Source organism: Planococcus citri, chromosome 2 (genome assembly GCF_950023065.1).
Source record: "Planococcus citri chromosome 2, ihPlaCitr1.1, whole genome shotgun sequence".
Lineage (NCBI taxonomy): Eukaryota > Metazoa > Arthropoda > Insecta > Hemiptera > Pseudococcidae > Planococcus > Planococcus citri.
Window position 1 is genome coordinate 52,073,969 of NC_088678.1, and position 20,860 is coordinate 52,094,828.

Consider the following 20,860-nt stretch of genomic DNA (forward strand, 5'->3'; position numbering starts at 1 on the left):
TCGGAAATTTCTAGTTTGATACCTCCAATGGAAAATACAATAACTACATATAAAAGTTTCAATTTAAATAAAATTTCCAAAAATGTTGAAAAACGCAGCTTTTTAAAATTCTCTTACAATTATTTCTAAATTCCACATTTTAAATATTTTCCAATTTAGATTCCTGTTTCGCTTTGCTTTTTACTTATCACCAAGAATTGATTTTTTTTGAAACCATCAAGTAGGTATCCTATCTGTACCATAAAGATTGGATCCTACAATGGGTGGTTCATTTGAAAGTTCACAAAACATTGTTCCATAAAATTCAATGTCATAACTCATACGAGTAATTTCGTATCTGAGAAAAACTCCATACAGAAAAAAATATTTCACTGGTAAAAAATTTCAATGTTGGCCTTTTTTTCCTTTTTTTTTCGCAAGACTCTTGATTTTTTCCTGAATTGTTTTTTTTTTGCAATAAAAAATATTATTTTCTCATTACTTCCATATTAATAATTAATTTTCAAGAAAAATCAAGGATCCAACAAAAAATGAAGAGAAGAATGATTCACCTATTTGTAGGCTTAGATCACAAAGTTTTCTACCAAAAAGAATAATTTCAATCTCCATTGAGAAATTGAAATAGTAAGCAGGCTAAACATTTTTTTAATCACCTTATTAACTGTGTAGTAAGTATCTCGACATCGATACCATTTGATACAGATCCAAGCGGATAACAAAATGGAAATTCTTGTATCCTTATTTCTCATTAAAATCAACTAGATTATAAATGTGGGCTGAGATATCTTAGGAAAATGAGAGGCAAAATTTTGAACCAATTTGAACGATAGTTAAGTACCTAATGTGTGATTCCTGACTATTCGGTAATTATTTTTACTTTTATTTTTTATTTTTTTTGAAAATTGGTTCTGGATTTCTTCATAAGATGAAACAGTTATTACACAGAAAATTTAAAAAATGCTCAAAATTCAAAGAACTACATTCAAACATTTTAAGTTTAACATTAATAAGGGACGACCCTCACCTGCTGCGTCCATTCGGTGCTATACCAAGAATAAGATCCTTGAACATTACAAGGACCCATATCGCAGATCATCTCCTCGACAGGTTTCTCATCTTCAGGACATTCTTCATCTTGATCAGAGACACACTGAACCGAACGAGTTTTCACTCCAGTTCCACATTTGGACGAACACTATACGAAACGAAGAAGTTTCATTGCTCATTCGAATCATTTGAACAAGAAATGGGTTCCTAATACATACATTTATTTTAGAAAAGAATTTTAGCTACTTACTACACCCCAAGGTCCAGTTTTCCAATACGATTTAAAACTCGAGGAACTTTCACCACAGGTTTTTCTAAAGCAGGGTCTTGTTCTAAGTAGATTAGGCGAGGGAGTAGTTAGGCAAGCTTCTTCAGCTACTGTTACGGTCAGAGTAGGAGAAATTTCTTGTTTACAAAGGATCTCTCTGGTTTCGACTCCTTCGCCGCAAGTAACCGAGCATTCGCTCCAGTTGCTCACAACCCATCTAAAGGATGCAAAACGAAAAAAAAATCAATCGGAAGGAGCTCCTGAATGTAAACTACATAATTAAATTTATCAGAAAAAAAATGCTCACTCAGCAGCACATGGTTTGGCATTACAACGTAGTACTTGTTTTTCAGGTTTCTCAATTCCAGTACACCTCTTTTCAGCGACTGTTTGCTGAGGGTTATTTTCTTTTACGCAGGAATATAAAGGAATCTGGGTGCCTGAAAATAAATTTGTGAATCGAATTATTACAAACAGATACGTGGGTAGAAAATTTTTCCTTTTGATTACTAAACGGGATTGCAAATTTGGGCTAATGTAATCGAGCATTGCTGAGAAAAAATAACTTAAGACGAATGTGTTGCCTATCTCGAACATCGAAGGGGCTAATAAAAATCTGTTAGGAAGAAAATGAGTTTTAATTGATTTTTGAGCATACTGTTGGGGGGGGGGTCGTTCTACATTAATTGTCCAATTTACAAATTTAAAGTATCGAGATATCAAAATCTCAAAAAATTATCTAATTGTGAGCTGCATTTTCATGGTCACAGGCGTTGTTCAAAATAATCCAGACATTTACATATCTATTCATTAAACAGACACCCTTAGCGTGAAAATGTTAAACATTAACCGTACCCATTCCACAAGTTTTCGAACACGGCGTATATCCGGTAATTTTCCAAGCGAATCGTTTCTTTTTATTTTTGCTTTTCGGTTTGACTTCTTCGTCTCGAATTAAACCCTGAGATTCGGCACTAACGCCTCCATATCCTGACACCTCACCGGTTACGAATTTTTTATACCTAGAAGAACGAAAATACGTTAGAAATGGTCTAAAAATAAATAGGTGCTTACATATGTAAATACTTAATGCAGATTGGCTAAATGTGTTACACGCGCACAACTTGCCAATATTCGCACAAAGAGTATAGATACTCGTATAAATTAAGTACCTATATCGCATTATTCGACTTGGGTAGGTAATCTATATTTATAACGATAAATGGCTGGTTAGATACACAATAGTCATTTTTAATGGCGTGCTAATCCTATGACGCCATCGCCATCTCTTTTTCAAATTATCCATAAGAAAAGAAAGCATATCTCGCGAATTCTCTCTCATTCTGTAGGAACTTTATGGTAGGTAAATACTTTTTGCTGGCACGCTCTCTAACGACAATAATACTTGAAACGTGTGTACTTAAATCATGCTTACCTTTCTTGTTCTTCGTTTATCTTTTGCTCAGCGGCCTCGTTATAATCTGAAATAAGAAAAAAAGATACAGGATTCGTGTAAAGTGAGACGCATACAATTAGGGATTTTGCATAATTAATTCTATAGTACAGGCATCCGATATCTGAACAGGTAAAAATGGTGCAAGGTTTTAAAAATATCATAAATCAGACTGTCCTTTTAATAATAATAATGAAAAAAAAAAAAAAATGTACCAGTGTATTTAGTAACTTGGGTGTAAGTTATATTTATGAAGTGAGTAAATTGATTCAACATTAAACCCAATTTATGAGGAAAACATAAATACTTGGGTGATTATCTCGTGTTGGTATTCAATATTGTGAGTCACATCTATTCAATGCTCGCATTCTATAAGGTTTATTCTATCGTACTCGTATTTACTTTATAAGTAGGCCTAACTAAATCATGTTGCACGTACTCGTACATTATGGTTGCATCAATGACCTATTCTATTACAATAAACTTGCGTTAGGTAAAATATCTGATGAAAATAGGTTTTAAATTCAACTTAACACGCAATTCAATATGCATTGTATGAATGAATTCTTCTTTTACTTATAGCATCGCACGCCCTCACAAAAATATAATCGAACCATTTCCTCAACTAGGTAGGGTAATAATATTACTACGTCTGAACGTCAGAGAGCGTTAGTAATACTGAAACTGGAAGAGCTGGAACCTCACAATAAAATTAAAATATCTATCAAATCTGTTCACATAATACTTAAAGTGTCTTTGACCAATTTTTATAGCCATTTAACATTATTATGACCAAAAAAAAATTGATAAAATGCAGGCTACATACACATATTGGATACATTTTGAGCGTTTGCTTTTTTAGAGAGGTGAAAAGGGGAATGTGTTCGACTGAAAATTTTCCAACTGATATAACTGATATAAGGAAAAAATTCCAATTTTGCCAATTGATATCATCATATTCATATGACAACTTGGTAAAAATTTTTATTTTCTGTTTTGGATTTTTTGGGGCTCGAATGTGATTTTTTAAATTTTAAAACAAGAAGCAAATTAGCCCAAGTGAAGCAAGAGCGAAAATTTTTTAAAATTTGATTTCAAGAGGTCTAAAAACAATGTTTTTTATTTATAGATTTTTTTTTATTTAAAAAAGAGGACAGACCTCAGCGAAGCGATGGCGAAAACTTTGAAAATTTGTAGGTATTTTGAGAGAATTAAAAACAATGATTTTTTGTGCAAGGAATTTAGTTTTTGGCTTTTTTTAAATTTTAGAATTAGAAAGATTTTTTATAGAATGTTGATTTTGAAAAAGAAAAGAAAACAAACCCGAACGAAACGAGGACAAAAGCTTGTGAAAATTTGCGTTTTGAAGAATAAATTTTAGGAATATGAGTTCATGGGAGCTGAATTTTATGCTGGTTCTTTTTTATGACATTTTTAGAAAATTGAAAAATTCAAAACTTTGCTGGAGCCTCCAGACCTGCTGAAAACCTAGATAATAATAGACTTTGCAGGTCAAAATAAACAATCTGTTTTTCAAGTAGATAGGTACTACGAATATGTCAATACGTTCACAAAAAGGAACTTTTCATTTTTTTTTTTTTTTTGAAAATAGAGGATTGCTAAAAAAATGTACACGAACCCACGGAAACGAATTTGAAAATTTTGTTTCCAAATCGATTAAAGGTTACAAAAACAAATAATCTAAGTGAATAGAATGATGTTTTGACTTTCAATCTGGCTTTTTTTGTGACATTTTTCCAAGTGGAAAATGCAAAATTGATTCAGTAGGACAGAAATAGAATACCTATATTATCTAAACCAGATTTTAGCTTGTCATGATCTCAAAACAATTACCTAAATTAAACATTTTTCATAATACTTAATGAATCAAATTTTAATTTTTAAAAATTCACTAAAAAATCCAAGAATGAACCTCAACACCTGAAATTTGACTTGTGGGTGAATTTTTTGATGCTCTTTCAGTTTTTCTTCGTTTTATCCAAAAATTTCTCTCCTGGCCTGTTCCCTTTTTTGTGAGAGCGGCATTATTAAGGTATACCATTAGATTTACTAAAAGGGAATATTTTTCTAACAATGCCAACTTCGATCGAGCCAAAAATTGGCTCATTGGAAAAAAGGTTTCAGGAGTTGAAAACCAATTTATTGAGTTGTTGAAATTAATTTGTCGATTTTTGACGTTTTTTTTTCCAAAATAAAAAACATTGAGTTTTGAGTTATAAATCTGCAAATCTGTTTAAAAATTACAGCGAATCTCTCGCATCGATTTGAATTTCTTTTGAATTGATCTGATCTATCCAACTGAATTTGAATTTTCTTCAGCGAATTGGAATAGTCTCAAACGCAAGAAATTGTGGTTTATTGATGAATCCCTGAAGGAAGAAAAAACTCCTCCTAACATGTCTACCTGTATTTCTTTTTGCAAATATTCCATATTTTTTTGTAAACACTCAACACCAACGCCCACACCCTCTTCCCCTTTTCCCTCCAATCTTCATTATAGAACCATTGTCATAATGCTTTCATTTATTAAAATTTTCGAATCTAAGGCAAACTTTTCAAGACCACGTTTAGCCTCATGTAGGTAAATGAAAAAGATGACCACCCGCCACCAGTTGTAATTTTTAAAAAATTTCCAAAAATCGAAAAATCAATTTCGAATGTTCAAAATTTGGTTCTGAATCTGAAGTATGAGTGACGTCTGACGTGCTGTTTTAATGAACCAAATTTCAGCTTGATCAAAGAACATGGTTCGTAAAAATTAAAGTTGAATATTTTACGCAATCACTTCTGAAAAAAAGAAAGAAAAAAAAAGGTGAAAAGAAAAAAATACGAGTAAGACTTACAATTATAACCATCCAAAGAATTCTGAGTTGACTCTCTTAATGGATTCTGTAAGGACATCATATATTCATATTTGATACCAGGATTAATCTGTCTGTACAGCAACTAAAACAAAAAGACACGAAAAAACACAAATATAAAAATTACAATCACCACTTGACATTTTTTCTGTCACTCTTTTAAAACAATATCACACTTTTCAAACGTTTGAAAAAAAAACATACTACGAGTAAGTATGACGAGCAGGTAACTAGACGAATAAAAAACACGTTTCGTCTACGATCTTTTGTTTACGATACAGAATTGGACAGGTACAAATTTACATAGCAGTTGAAAATCATTTAAGAATTTTCATTCAAAAAGAACACTTAAAATATTCTAGTCATGAACTAATTAATGTCACTCGTCCACAAAACTACATCTAATACCTACAATTTCCAGTTGAATGAGTAATCAAATGCGTGAACGCAGCTTCTCTAAATTTTTTAGTAACACGTTCAAGATCTAATCATTCATTTCATTAGACTCGTAGACACAGAAACACTATACAATACCTACTTACCAGTAAATCGATAGGTTGCAGTAAAGGTCCAGCAGCTGAGACCGAATCTCCGACATTATTGGATCCTCGCACATAAGTGAATTTCGTACCAACTGCTTCAAAACTTCCGGTAGGACTTTGTTGCCAATCTCCATTCAATATGTAAGTACCGTTTCTAAATTTTAAAGCTGAAATAAAAATTGATTTTCGATTTTTATCAACCAATAGTTCGAGAAAAAAATCAACTTATAAGTAAGTAGGTAGGTATTTCTACTCACCGATCAAATTATTTGTCTTTTTCACCTCGGAAATGGAAAGATTACAAGCATACTGGGGTATCTCGGCGATGTAATTATATCCGGAGACGAGATGCGGTCTGGTGAAAAGTCCGGATATCAATCGACAAGTTGAATTATCGCCACCACATACTCCACACACGTCGTACCTTTGACCGCCGATTACGCCGTCGCAACCGACAAACTGAAAGAGAAGAAAAATCCTTATTTCACTTACAACTTATATACCATACCTACACGCCTTTCATAAAAAATTAAAACCTATATACAATTTCAACAGTTTGTTCTTATCCACTTTTAGAATCAAGTACGGAGAGTACGGTACGAAATTTTCGTGAATTGTAATTACCTACTCGTACCTAGTCTTAGTCTATCATGCAGCGAAATGCGTAGGCGTTTCCAGAGCCTCGAGCTTTATTAATTGTAATTGTTTTAATTCTAGTATATCGTCTGATATCACTAGACACGGTGTCGTTATCCTCATAAGTAAATAATTCGTAATTAATGTTGTATTACCTAAAAGATAGTCCGGTTATCGGGATTTAATTAAGATGTTAAAATATAAACGGGACCCCCGCAGATGGTATTATTTCACCGCCACGTTGTACCTCTCGCACTCTCGAGCGTGGTCGTTTTGTTTTTCACGTTGTTTTAAACACGACGAGATGATAACGTTGTAACTAAATAATCGAGTTTTGAAACTTTATCAACGGTTTGGCCGATGACTATAATTAAAAGATGTGAATTTTAGCGTGATTATTAATAACTTATAACGGAGTGAAATTATTAGCACGATATTGTACCGTGATTTTTATAATGTCGCAGTCTTGGATAAACTTGATACTAATAGGTATATTTTTTTCGATTATAGGTTACCTATGGAGAAAAGATTTTTTCTGAGTGAGATTATATCTCGATCAAATTGACGAAAATTATTCCTTTTATGAAAAAATTTCGAACTGTTTAAAAAAAAAAGAGATCAAAATTATGAGCTTGAAATTTTCTAAGTAATTCCTCAGAATTATGCAGTTGCAGTAGGCTAGATAAGTTTTGTTTTAAAGGTGTCTGTATCGATATATATTTTAGTTGATGTGTGTTGATGAATGAAAGAGACCAAAATATCAAATTTTTCCAGTAGGTAAAATATAAAATTTCACTCCTCCAGATTTTCAACTCATTTTTTTTGTTTCAAAAAAAAAAAAAAAGGTGCTCAGAAGACATTGAGATATCGGATTCAAAAAACAGATCGATTTTTGAATTCAGCAAATTGACATCAAGTCACATTTTCACAATTTTTCGAATTGTTGTTTTTAAAATCTGGAGACTAGGAGACTTGAAGCTTTTTAGCATCTACCTAAATATTTGACCATGTTCCTAGGCACTGGAGGAGAGGGGACAGCAGTCAACAAAAAATTGAGTCAATACTTCAACTCAGCATCTTGAAATTAGTGGTCTAAAAAATGACACATTTGTACAAAATTTTCAAATTTCAAGCAGTGAAAAAGTGGAACGTTTGTTTTTGCAAACTTTTCGTCAAACAGTGAAAATGGGTGCTTGGGCACATTTTTTTGGGAGTTATAAGAAGAGGAAAAATGGGACCTTTGAGCATTACTTTTCAAAAGCAATTGAAAAAATAGAGCTTTTGTGGACATTTTTCAAGCAGTAAAAAATGGATCTTTGCGCACTTTTTTCAATCAGTAGGTAAACATGGAAGGCTTGAGCCACTTTTTAGGAAGTTATTTTTTATCAGTGGGTATAATAAAATGGGACTTTTGCGCAGATTTTTCCGGTATTGAAAAATGGGACCTTTGCGCAAACTTTTCAAGCGATGAAAAAATAGAGCTTTGGTGCACATTTTTTAAGCAGTAAAAAATGGGCCTTTGCTCACCAATCAGTGAGAATGGGAAGCTTGAGCCACTTTTCAAGAAGTTACTTCTATATCAATAGGTAAAAAATGATAGATTTGCGCAAATTTTTCCAGCAGTGAAAAATGAGGCCTTTGCGCACATTTTTCAGACAATCATTTTTCAAGCAGTGGGAATGGAACATTTTTGCACTCTTTTTAAACATGTAAAAAAATGAAACATTTATGCACTTTTTTCAATCAGTAAAAATGAGGCTTTGCCCAGACTTTCGAGAGAGTCATTTATTTTCAATCATGAAAAAATTATAATACCTATAGGTACTCGTATTTGAGGGCACTTTTCAAACACCGAAAAAAGGGGCTTTTGCGTACACTTTTCAATGGTAAAAATGAAATGAGACCTTTGCACACACGCTTTTTAGGTTGTCATTTTTTCATCGGTAGAAAAAATGGCATATTTATGCACACTTTTAAGCTTTGAAAAATTGGGCTTCCAATTTTTAATTACTTAAGTAGTGAGAAAAGGGAACCTTTGTGCAAACTTATTTCAGGCAGTTTAAAAAAAGAGAAAATTAATTCCTGTATTTTGACTAATTTTTCTCTTTTTTTAAAACTGCCTCAAATAATAAAACTTGATTTTTTTAACGATTTTTTTTCAAGTTCTTTGTGATCATACTTATTTCAGGGATGAATCACTTTTCAAGCAGTTAAAATGGAGCACTGAGCTCATTTTTCAACCAGTGAAAATTGGGCCTGCAGTTTAAGACAATTTTAAGGGACTAATTTTTCAATTCTTTAAAAATGGTACATTGGTACACAATTTTTAAACTTTGAAAAAATGAGACCTTTGCACACGTTTTTGAGAGAGTAACTTTTTCTAACAATAAAAATGACACATTTTCTGCACACTTTTAAAGTAGTATGTACTTAGAAGTGACACATTTGTGCTCACTAGTCACTTTTCAAGCAGTGAAAATGACACATTTGACCACAACTTTTAATGTGCGAGTACAAATAATACAACACATTTCACTTTTTATTCAAAAAATAAAACATACAGTAAGGTAATTGTAACTTTTTGAATAAAGCATGAAATGTGTAGTACAAGACGTGCTTTTTAAGAACCCCAAACGGTACAAAAAATGTTTAACCCGACAAAAAGGAATCAATAGAGGGTCCCAAAATACACCACTACCAAAAATTTCAGTAGCTGAAATTCATTTTTCGATTTTTGGCGAATTTTTAAAAGTTCCAGAGTGTCAAAAATTGGAAAAAATATCAAAATTTTACCAAATTGATCTGCAGACCTAGAAAGCTGAAGTTTGGTTTGTATTCTAATTTCATTCACCCGAGATGACTGATGATGATTTCGGATCGTTCTGAAGCCTTTATCAAGATTTTAGATTTCCAGGTTTATGAAAAAAAAAAAACTCTGTACTTAGTTAAGCAGGGTAAAAATGAAATTCAGCTCCTTAAAGAAATCGGCTATACAATTTTTGTAGTACATTTGATCAATTTAAGCATATTATATTTTCAAAAATTTATCATCTCGATGATTGTTCAAATTCAAAATTTTCTCCAGTGATTAATTTGTGAAAAAAAAATGATGAATTCGTCATTTTAGAACATGAAAAAGAAAAAAGTGGAAATTTGGTTTGCATCCTATCTTTGACCTGCCGAGTCAATTATTGGTGGTTTTGAACCGTTCTAGAGCCTCCAACGGATTTTCATTTTTTATTTTTTTCAAAAATTATAGGTATTACATACATAGTTAATGGAGAAAAATTATGTGGGTACGTCATTTTAATTTTGATCAAGATTGGAGTCCATTATGACTTTGGGAGAAATGAAATCCCATTTTGAAAATTTTTCTGTCGAAAGAAAGCGAAAAAAGATCACCACTCTTAACCTATGCGTAGATAAAATTTAAAAAATCAAATAGATAGGTGGCTTCAATGTATATTTATAGTAATTTTGATTCATCTACAATTAATTTTTAAAAGAGTTCAAAACAATTGAAAAAAATAATCCAAATCAGCAAACTGTATTACACATTCTGTTTGCACAGTTACGATGTATTTGCGAGATTTTTTCTATTTTTTCGTTAGTTACGTACTTATTTTGAATTTGGATTTCAGAGTGAGCAATATTTTTTTGTCAAGTAGTAAGTATTGTTTTTAAAAATTCAAAAATTTTTGATCTCCTATGTAAAATTTTCACATTTTTAATTTGGGGGGGGGGGAGGTCCAGATCCATTCTATTAAAGCTAATCCGGAAATGTAGGCATTATTCTTTAAAAAGTAAATTTATTCGCAATAACAATTTTACCGCAAGTATTAAAATAATACGTGCGTATTACAAGTCACACATGAATGTGAATGGTATACAAACCCATATAGAACAGGGAAGGTTGGGTTAGAGTATATCTTTACATTTGAAACAGATGTTAGATTACGCTATTTGGCGGCGTTTTTTCCTTCTCTTTAATGCAAACCGCCTCGAGAACACTCGTAAATCATTCTCCCATTACCCGTTTTCTCAATTTTATAGGCTCTCCGATAAATTAATTGTTTTTTTAACATCAATTTGATCTCATTACGATAGATTTTTCTCTTACCCCCGGGTTCGATCGAATAAAAAAAAATCATATACCTAGTTAGCTTATTTCACCTGAAATCTAGACGTGTTCGCCATAAACCACCCTATATCAAGTTCGCAGATCATTTTCTCGCCTGGAATTTTTCAAAGACGTGTGCATAAGGTAATCACGATCTTGTAATTACGAATTAATCAATACACGCTCGTATAAAAAATTGAGGAGATCTTAATTCACGTAAGTATCAAATTTCGCAATCGAGTCATTACGTCAGTCAGTGATACTCGTATAAATGAAGACTTTGGGCTGGAAGTATAACGGTATAAATATTCTTATATCTATTTTTAATGGTTTGTTGTTTATAATCGCGCATAGAGTACCTGCGTATAGTATTTTAATGATTATTAAAATACCTGATCTATCTTTCTCTGCTTCGGTATATTTAGTCGAATCGTGCCGATGTGGCTAGAAATTCAACATGTGGGTAGTGTAAATTTCAACAAGTACTAGCTTTATTATGGGTGGAGCTGGGTAGGTATCTTATTCAAGTATTCGTCGAATAGTGAATTGAATTACACATGTGACAGATTCAACTCATCTATAGTAGATGGAGGTACATATACACGGTATGAAATCTCCTCCATACAGGCTAAGCTCTGTCGCATCAAAGTTGTGATTACACGTTGCATAGCCCATGCCATATTCCCAAGCACCCTGTTCTCTCCTCTTATCCAAAATCACAAATTTGTCCGATGTCATTAGGCAAATGGCTCGCAAATGCATTTCGGTCGTAAACAACCAGCAGTAATGGAAGCTGGCATTATGTAACTGGCAGTCGCGATCACACTGTCGGTCTCGTCAATCGATATGGACATCGCATCGTACTCGTACAAAGCTCTCAGTACCTATGTTTTTTCCATACTTACTGGAATACCCACTGTTAGCTGTTTTCCCATTCGCCATCATTATCTCTGTTTCTGTTTCCTAATTTAGCATTGTTGACTGCGGCAGAGAATCGCGTCTCTGTACATCCATAACAATGATGTATTACAAATAGTCGAGGTGGTGGTGTTGTATTTTTTTAAACAGTGGCCATAGGATATGCGCGGTAGCATTAATTTATGATCGTAATAACATCAATAAAGCGTAACCGTTTGTTAATAAAATGCCTAGAGTTTGTTTTTTTGTCTCCCTTTCTCATCCTGGTGCGTTAATACCGCGTTTAAAAATCTATCCAGAGTTAACACCTGCATGTGTACTTTTTAAATGTAGGTATCTCGAGCAAGATTAATAACCACACTCCTACCCATCTTATCTGCATTCAGAATTCTTCTCAATTCACAATAATACGCCCCATGAATCAAATCATACATAGGTAGGTCTGGATATCCAGACAGGTACTTACCAGTAACCGTATCAACAGCAAACAGTAAATCCACAATTTACGAGTCATATTGAATTTGAATTGACTACAGGATCATCAGTAGTAGCAGAAGTCAGCATTGCTAAAATGCTGGATAAATACAATCGCGAGGATACGACGAGTACACTCAACTAGATTTTTACAATCACATTATCACGTACGAAAAATTCTCCGTCGAACATTCTCTAGATAGGCAACGTGCGTTTTAATCTTCTCACTTATCGTCTTGCATGTGGTTTCCACTTTATGGGAAAAATAATATAAAATTAGTAACTTTATGTAATTATTGAAAAAATTCCAATTTCGTTTTTGAAATTAGACACGTCGTATCTTAATGCGTGTAGTCGATTTTAAATAAGTATATAAGCAGCTTGACAAGTAGGTCTATAAATTTAGTGCGAGTATTTTGTCGTTTTCCTTTTCATTTAGGTACTTATAGGTATCTCGTTTGTTGGTTTATTTATGTTTTTATTTTGGTTTTTGATTTTTTTATTTTACTTATGGTTTAAGATAATTTGAATTAATCGCAAGTGATACTTTGTTAATTGATTATCTCTTTCATATCTTTTTTCGACGAGGTAGTTCGTCGATAAATTAATGCTATTTAATTCCTCGCGAAAATCTGCTTATCTGAAATTAGGTTTAAAAGCACGTTATTTAACTCTCTGGTCTGATTCAATTACGAAATTTGTGAATGTTCTTATAATATTATCTAGATTGGAAATAAGTCAGTAGGTAGGTATTAATACGTATATGTATACGTAGGTACCTATTAATGAATATTTTTACACGAATTGATAAAAGGTGAACTTTTGGAACGCGATAATCATCAAATTTTTTATCTTAGTAGAGGTCTAAAAATGTAGGAGAAGGATGAAAAAAATATGGAACGGTCACAAAAGAACGTAGGTAGGTACCTATAGTTGGCAGAGATTTCAAGCATTGAACTCGATTCTTCAACCTTTTCAAGTTCCAATGAACTTCATTTAATGTTTTAAAAGACCTCTAAGAATTCCACATCAAGTGAAGTTACCTCGTACTCGTAGGTGGAATTAAAAATGAAGTTTGGTCCTCCAATTTCACTCGATTTTTTTTTTACAACTATTTTTTCATTAAATAACGACAGCGATGCTCCCGTCTCGAACCTTCAAGAAATGGAAATGGAAGGGGTAAAAATAAGGGTGCAAATAGCAAATTTTTACACATTTGTGATTATTTTGTTGGTAGAGTGCCAAATTTTGAAGGCTCATATCTCAGAGTAGACAATATGTACTTTGAAAGTCTCTCAAAAAAGTACATAGCAGAGACCCTTTTTTAAAAGCTTTTTTCCCCATCCAAATTGATACTCAAAATAGGTTTTGAACACCAGAAGGAGGAGAGAGGGGTGTATTACAACAGAGGCAACGACCTCCAATTCTGATTAGGTAAAATACAAAAACGTTTTTACATATAAATATGTAAGGTATGGATTATTACTGATTCAAGATTGGTGAGTTCAAAAAAGCTTATTTTGTGGATTCGATTGTCATTCTATCCTCTCCCCCTCCCCTTCTCGATAACTATCAACATAGTCAAAATGCAAAAAATTTAAAATATACCTAATGAGTGACATTGTCGTTTGATAAGTTTTTGAAGACAAAGAGTTCGAATAACACAAATACCTACGACTTCTCAGTAGCCTTCTAGCCCTCTTTTTGAGAACAAAGGTTTGAAAAAAATTGCAGACGTGATGTGACAAGTGAATTCTTACTAAATTTGAAGTCGCTGAATGTGAATATTGGATCTACCTACTCATATTCATTTTTCGGCCTCTCAGTGCCTTTCCAGTCTTCTATTTTGAAAAAAAAAAAACAAACAATGGGGAAAATTTTGAGGAGCCGAATACAAATCCGAAAAAGTAGTGTATTCAAATTAAGAAGTAGGTATTCATTAAAAGGTTCGAACCAATTTTTAGCTCCATTTGATTTGAGATTGGTCAAAATTTCAAAAATAAAAAAAATAATAATGTTTTTTTTTTTGAATCCGAACAAAACGTTTAACAAAAAAACTTCTTATGATAGTTATGATCAAATAAAATATTTAAAAAAAGATCTAACAAAAAGACCGTCCAAAATTTCAATTTTTTGAAAAAAAAGATATCAAGAGGTCAAAGGTTGTTTTCAAATAAGTACCTACCTACAATTCAAAAGTTTTTCAAAGTTTTATTTTTATTTTATTTTATTTTTAATTCAGATGATCTCTTAGATATATTTTTTAGCACTTGCATTTCACGTTTAGGCCATGAGAAAAATCTAAAGTTCATTTTTGTCAAGTTCTGGAGTTTTCAAAATATTATAATTTTGTTAAGTAGGTCCTTTTAGTATTCTCCTCAAATAAGTATCAAAATTTCACATAAACCAAACAAAAGTGAAAAAAATTTACTTGAACATTGAAAAATTTTCAAGGAGGAAGCTAAATATTGGACAAAGAATTTAAAATTTTCCCCATGTAATGAAGAAGGCGGGCTTTCACAGTGAAAGTTCAACTGAGGCTCGCCCCCTCAACTCTACCCTTTGGAAAAAATGGTAATTCTACAAAACTCGACTCGATTTTTAGTTTCAGTTGATGGGGAAATATGCAATTTTTGGTTGATATTTTAAATGGAAAAAATTTTCAAATTAAAAACCCATTACAGCTAGAGGAAAGTGATCCGAAGTTGGTGAGATGGGAGGAGAGCGAAGGTTAAGAAAATCAGACTGAATTAATGTCAACTTGAGTGGTTTTTTTTTAATGGAAGCTTCCAAAAATTGAATTTTTTTCTACGGTAATACGTACATATTATGATACCCTGCATGATTTTTTTTTCGTACGAGAAAAGTGGGAGAAATTCTTTTATGTATTAGATATTTGGTTTATGGACCTTTTCATTTGTAGGATTTTCTAGAAAATATATCATTCTTCCTAGCCCTTTAAACGTTCCACATACGGAATTCAGAAGTCTTGCTAAATCCATAAAATACGTAACTCATGATATTTCATCTGTACTTATAACCTTTTCATATCAACTTAACTTAAAAATCAGAATTTTCACTCTTGTTGGTCTTGTTGAGACCAACTTCGAATTTGTCTTTAGACAAACTCGTTTGCTTAAAATCATATCTATAGATACCTATGACTAAGTAGCTTTGTCATCCTTTCCAAAACCTTTCCAAATTTTTGGCAGATCCGCTCCATTAATTGGGGGTTGATACGAAGTCGAAGCACAGCGTTTTCAGAACAAGTTTTGTAATTGCACATTAATTATTCTTTTGCAAAGCAAACGTTTTCGAGTCTCGACCATATTCTCACTCACTTCCTCACTTCTTGGTTCTGATTGATGACGCTCGCGTTTCAACTCAAATAAAGATTGCATCAATTTATTATCTGATCGCAGAACACGACACACTTCAAGCTACTGACATTATCTCTTTATTCTCGTACACCTTATATACTATAAGTAGGTACCGAAGTGTATTTAAATTCACACCTACGAGACAGTCATCTTCATCTCAACACAGGTAAACAGACACATCACCATTTTCCTACTCCAACTTCTTGTGTAGGTAATGGAAAAGAAAACCCCATACTGTACAAATTTGATTCCAGTTTTGAGATACTCGTACCTGACTCGACGAAATGAAAAATAAAGAAAAAAAAGAACCCCCTTCATCGACGTAAACTTCATCAAATTTTTCGTAGCTATTCGCGTACCTATAGTCTTCACATCGACAAAACGTAAGTATGTAAATAAAACGAAGGATTATCGCACTTTTGTTTTATACGTACCACGCACGTTCATTTATGCTTATCTGTTTACATAATTTTTAGGCTTTTATACAACGTACTTGAAAACCGAACACGTACAATCGTACAGCAAATAATATTTACATAAAAACGATTATTAAAAAAGATTTGGGAGACGAGTCTGCTGGCATGGCGGTGAGAATAGGTAGGTACTCTTATGTACTAAATGCGATAAGCAGCAGCGTCTAAAGTATGAATCTCATTCACACGCGAGCTTCGCATTCAATTTGTAATATACATCGCGATTGATAAATTACACCAACTCTTTACTCTTTCTCTCTATATCTAACTGTGCAATACGCCAGCGCCACTTCGAGTGAGTGGATATATTTCAAACCGCGCCAATGAATCATATTAATTTTACGAAATAATCTGATTCATATGATCCTTGAACTCGAACCATCTCTATCTACACGAGTACCTACTACTTGTTAAAGAAGATGTACCGAAACCGAGAAGAAGCACAGCGAGAGAAAACAAACCCCTCGAATTCGTAATTATTTCGTTACACTAACGAGAAATTAACACTTGAACGTTATTGGATTAGGTCCAGATGCGAAAACAGTCTGCTCTGCTTTGCTATATTACTTACTACCTACTATACAACTTGTTAAAAAAAATTATATTACGATTAATTAAGTTTTTCGCTCGTAAGGCAAATTATTTTCTGAGTAAATATTTCAAGAATGTGCGACTTCGTTCATTTGCAGAAATTAGTTCCCTTTGAAAAAACTATATCCGAATACGACAATTATTTATTAGTCGTACCGACGAATTTAATAAGTGTTCAAAATTATCCAACATTATGTACCTCTTCCTACCTATACAAATGGCTTAGTGAAAATTGCAAATCGTATTACATATGAAAAACGTCGCAATTTGGGCAATCGAAATACGAGTAGAAGTGATAAAAATGGAGTGTTTTTCGACGAAATAAGAATTAATGTAGTTCAATCCGTCGATTAACGATCAATTTATGTCATTTTAGTTTTTCGTTCGGTTCGACAAGTAAAAAATTTTGATAGAACATTCGAACTTTACACGAAGAATTTCTGGTAGACAGGTACTTATTGAATTTTTTCAAAAATCACCTCTTTTTGCTGTTTTCCTGCTCTTATTGCAGCTTCTGTTTATTTATTTACTGATCTGCCAAGTGCCTCGACATTTTTTTTAGCTCTTTAATCAAAAGTTAAATCCATGCAACAATTTTTTTGACTTTGGGTTTTTGAAGTTGGCAACAATGGTTGAAAATTTTTTTTCACTGCATAGGTACTAATAGTAAGATGTTATACTAGTTCCTGAAATTATATCTTCCGATGTTTTGGAATAATTTACATTTACCTGCTTAATATTATTGTTTGATAAGGAAATTTTCAAAACACGAATTCGCCTTAAAATTGAAAAATTCACAAATTTTCAACCTCTCATGTAGGTAGAACACTTATAACTATAGTGGTATTGGCTTTTGGCGGAAATTTACCTGCATAATCTCAAATACTATCTTTTCACTTTTGGAATCGGACCATTTCACCAAAACAGGTTGGGTAGGGGTTAGAGCGAAAAAACGATTTTTTTGGAAACGTCCCCCTTCTTTGAATACCCATATCTCACCTCCAAGGACACCTCCGGAGTTGGAGTTTTTTGAACTCAAAATGAAAGTCTCAATCGAATTTGGTCAACATTTTTCAACATTAGTTACCCTGTTGTTTATAATGCATTTTTTCAAACTCACAGGTAGATAATTCAAATTTTTCTTTTCAAAAATGATAAAAGGATGTTTTAACCAAAAAAACACACTGTTCACCTGATAAAACATTGTTTTTATACTTCTCGAAACTAGCTTTTGCTCTCGTTCTCCGCTCAGACCTGTGTGCTTTTTATTTTCAAAATTGAAATTTTTAAAAACCCATAATTTAATTTCTAAAATTTTGAACTAAAAAGTGAATAAATATTTAAAAAACATCATTTTTTCACCTCTTGAAATTCAAATTTTTAAAAGCTTTTTCCATCGCTTTGATCGGGTCAATTTCTCTCTTTTTTCTTAACAAAAAAAATCCTTTTTTGAAACTTCCATGAATTCAAAAATGTAAATAAAGCCTTAATGCGAATTATATCAATTGAAAAAATATTCTCATTTCATCTTTTCTTCCACTTTAAGAACTCGACATTTTATTCGGCAAAATTGGGATTTTTTTCTCATGGTTAATTTTTATTCCCCCTTCCCACGCAAAAAATCATTTCCACTTTTGTTCCTGTCAGGTTGCCTAATTTTTGCAAAAATTGAATAAAAGGACATCGAAACCCCAGAAAAAAAAACAGACGAGAAAGATTCTCAAGGGAGGAGGGGATACAATTTTGAGGGTCCCATTCAGTGCATTCACCAGGGGCCCCCAACTAACCCAGTCCGTACGTGATCAAGAAAAATAGGCAGACAAACAGACGAACATGCTGGATAACTAAAAAAGGTCTAAGAGTAGATGAGATTTTCTCAGAAGAATTCCTCATAATTTTGACCAAAGAAAGTATTTCCCTTTGTTAATTTTTATCAATCATTTTTGATAAATGTTTCATCACTCATATTTTTAATCATCTGGTATTTTCAACTATAAAAAATTACTACCTATCAGAAGTTTTTCATTCTATTTCCCCTCTCCTCTATATCCATTCTTTTTACAGGTGCCCAAAATGGCAAATTGCTATTTTTGTAATACCCAAAAGATAGAGGAAAGAGTGAAGAATTATTGCTAATGATTTCAGAAAATGAAATAATTAATATGAGAACGTTGCATCGGTATCTCAAATACTCATCAAAAATATCTATTGCAAAATTTTTACCATTTTTTTTCAATTTTAGAAAAAAAGAGGTAATTTTAGGCACTTTTGTAAAAAAGAGAAAATGTGCAACATTTTCACTAATAAGTTTAGGTAAGATTTGTGGGCAACTTTCGAAAAATCTTTGAATTTTTTGGGAAATTTTAAAATTGTAAATTCCATCCATTGCCGAGGAAGGGATTCAAAAAAGAAGGGGAGGTTTGATTATTCAACATTGGTCTGATCCTGAAAGAGAGGCACGAGAGCGACGAAAAAAAATCGAAGGTGTAGGGCGAAGAAAGAGGTGTATCAATGGAATGACGGTGTAAGAGGTAAGTATACCAAAATCCACGACCAACAACTTGGCTCAATGGATAATTTTTAGAATTGTTGAATAAATTAACTTTCGGTGTAAATCGACATAAATAATTAAAGAATGAAAATCACTTTTTTACGTAATGTCTTCCGAATTATATTTCTCCCCAGTTCCTAGAATCTGATTTGGGCATTTTTTTCACTATTAAGTATGAACCAACATACTTATCTAAAATTCTAAAACAAAATTTCAAATTCGATTTCAAATGGGTTCGTTGACCACTTGACCAAAGCGCAATAAAACGAAAAGGATAGGAGACAGTAAAAATGGAAGTTACTTTGTCATCTGAAAGTTGAGAAAATTGATTTTCATGCTGAAAAGTTTCGGTTTTATAGTTACAAATTTTCTACTTTTTCCTTTAATGATATTTCTCGTAGTCTGACCACTGTGCAAGTGTGCAATGACCCATTTTTGAATTATGGAAAATAACTTAAATAAATCCTAAAATGCCTGTAGTACCTAAGTATGTGAAGTTGTTTTGTACATTGAAAGATGGAGCAAAAAAAAGAACGAAATGTATTTATACTCGATGTAATATTTTTATGGCTGAAAGGTGATTGAAAGAGCTCAATAGCCCAAGAGTCTATTCAATTTAACGTTATAGTCATTGATAATAATGTTGTGTTTATATTTACTCCCAACATTAGAATTTGAATATGCATTTCAGAAAATAAATCAATTAAACTTCTTAAAAAATTAAGAAAAATCTCATAAAGAAAATTTAAAAATCAGTAGACAGTATTCGAATTGCTATTAAAAGTAAAATTTTTATTTTATACCTACCATTTCAAAAAACACAAAAATTAATCCGTATAAAAGCAAAGAAATTTTTCAGAAAATCCACAAAACTCAAAATTAAAAATGAAGAAAGAAAACAACTCGCTTTAAAATACCTACAAAACTTTTTAAAAAAATCGATCTTCTAGGTACAAGATAGGTACCTATTGTCAAGCCACTTTCCTACACTTAATCAAAACACCAACCACTTACCAACCAAAATATAAAAATTATTTACTCCAAAAACATCTCGAAATTTACAAAAAAAAAAATTGTAATGAAAATACGTAAAATCAAAGAAAGGTAACGTAATATAAAAATACACGTAAAATCGCAGCAGCGTCTAAAACCGAGTACGACTGAACTGACATTCACCAATGGTAACGTAAAACTTGATCAGGCATAGAATTAACAGCATCATAACGTGCGTTATTTTGCCGGCTTATTAACCTGCGCACTATTACTCATTCATTTGTACTTTTAGGTATCAGGAAATTGAGAAAAATTACAACGCCGTGTTGGGCAAGGCTGCTTTTTGCTACCGTAGACAATTTAATTACATTACGATAAGGTATACTCTCGCCTCTCGGTTGGATTTCTTTTTTTTTTTTTTTTTTTCGATGAAAATTAAAGAGGACTGAAGAGAAATGTTTAATTTTGAAAAATAATCTTCGGATATTGCGAATAACCTTAACTGGCCAGACTATTTTTCTATAGAACTTAC

At 32.4% G+C, this 20,860-nt stretch overlaps 1 protein-coding gene across 1 annotated transcript in view; it reads right to left on the bottom strand.

Moving 5' to 3' along the window:
* LOC135836400 (thrombospondin type-1 domain-containing protein 4-like) overlaps positions 1-20,860 on the bottom strand; it is a 53,175-nt gene that overhangs the window by 1,804 nt on the left and 30,511 nt on the right. Inside the window, exons 7-14 of the mRNA XM_065351217.1 lie at positions 6,450-6,651; positions 6,193-6,359; positions 5,633-5,735; positions 2,751-2,796; positions 2,171-2,337; positions 1,623-1,755; positions 1,298-1,532; positions 1,025-1,195 (exon numbers count right to left, since the gene is read on the bottom strand). Of these exons, the coding sequence (XP_065207289.1) occupies positions 1,025-1,195; positions 1,298-1,532; positions 1,623-1,755; positions 2,171-2,337; positions 2,751-2,796; positions 5,633-5,735; positions 6,193-6,359; positions 6,450-6,651 (1,224 nt within the window). The remainder of the gene's footprint in view (positions 1-1,024; positions 1,196-1,297; positions 1,533-1,622; positions 1,756-2,170; positions 2,338-2,750; positions 2,797-5,632; positions 5,736-6,192; positions 6,360-6,449; positions 6,652-20,860) is intronic.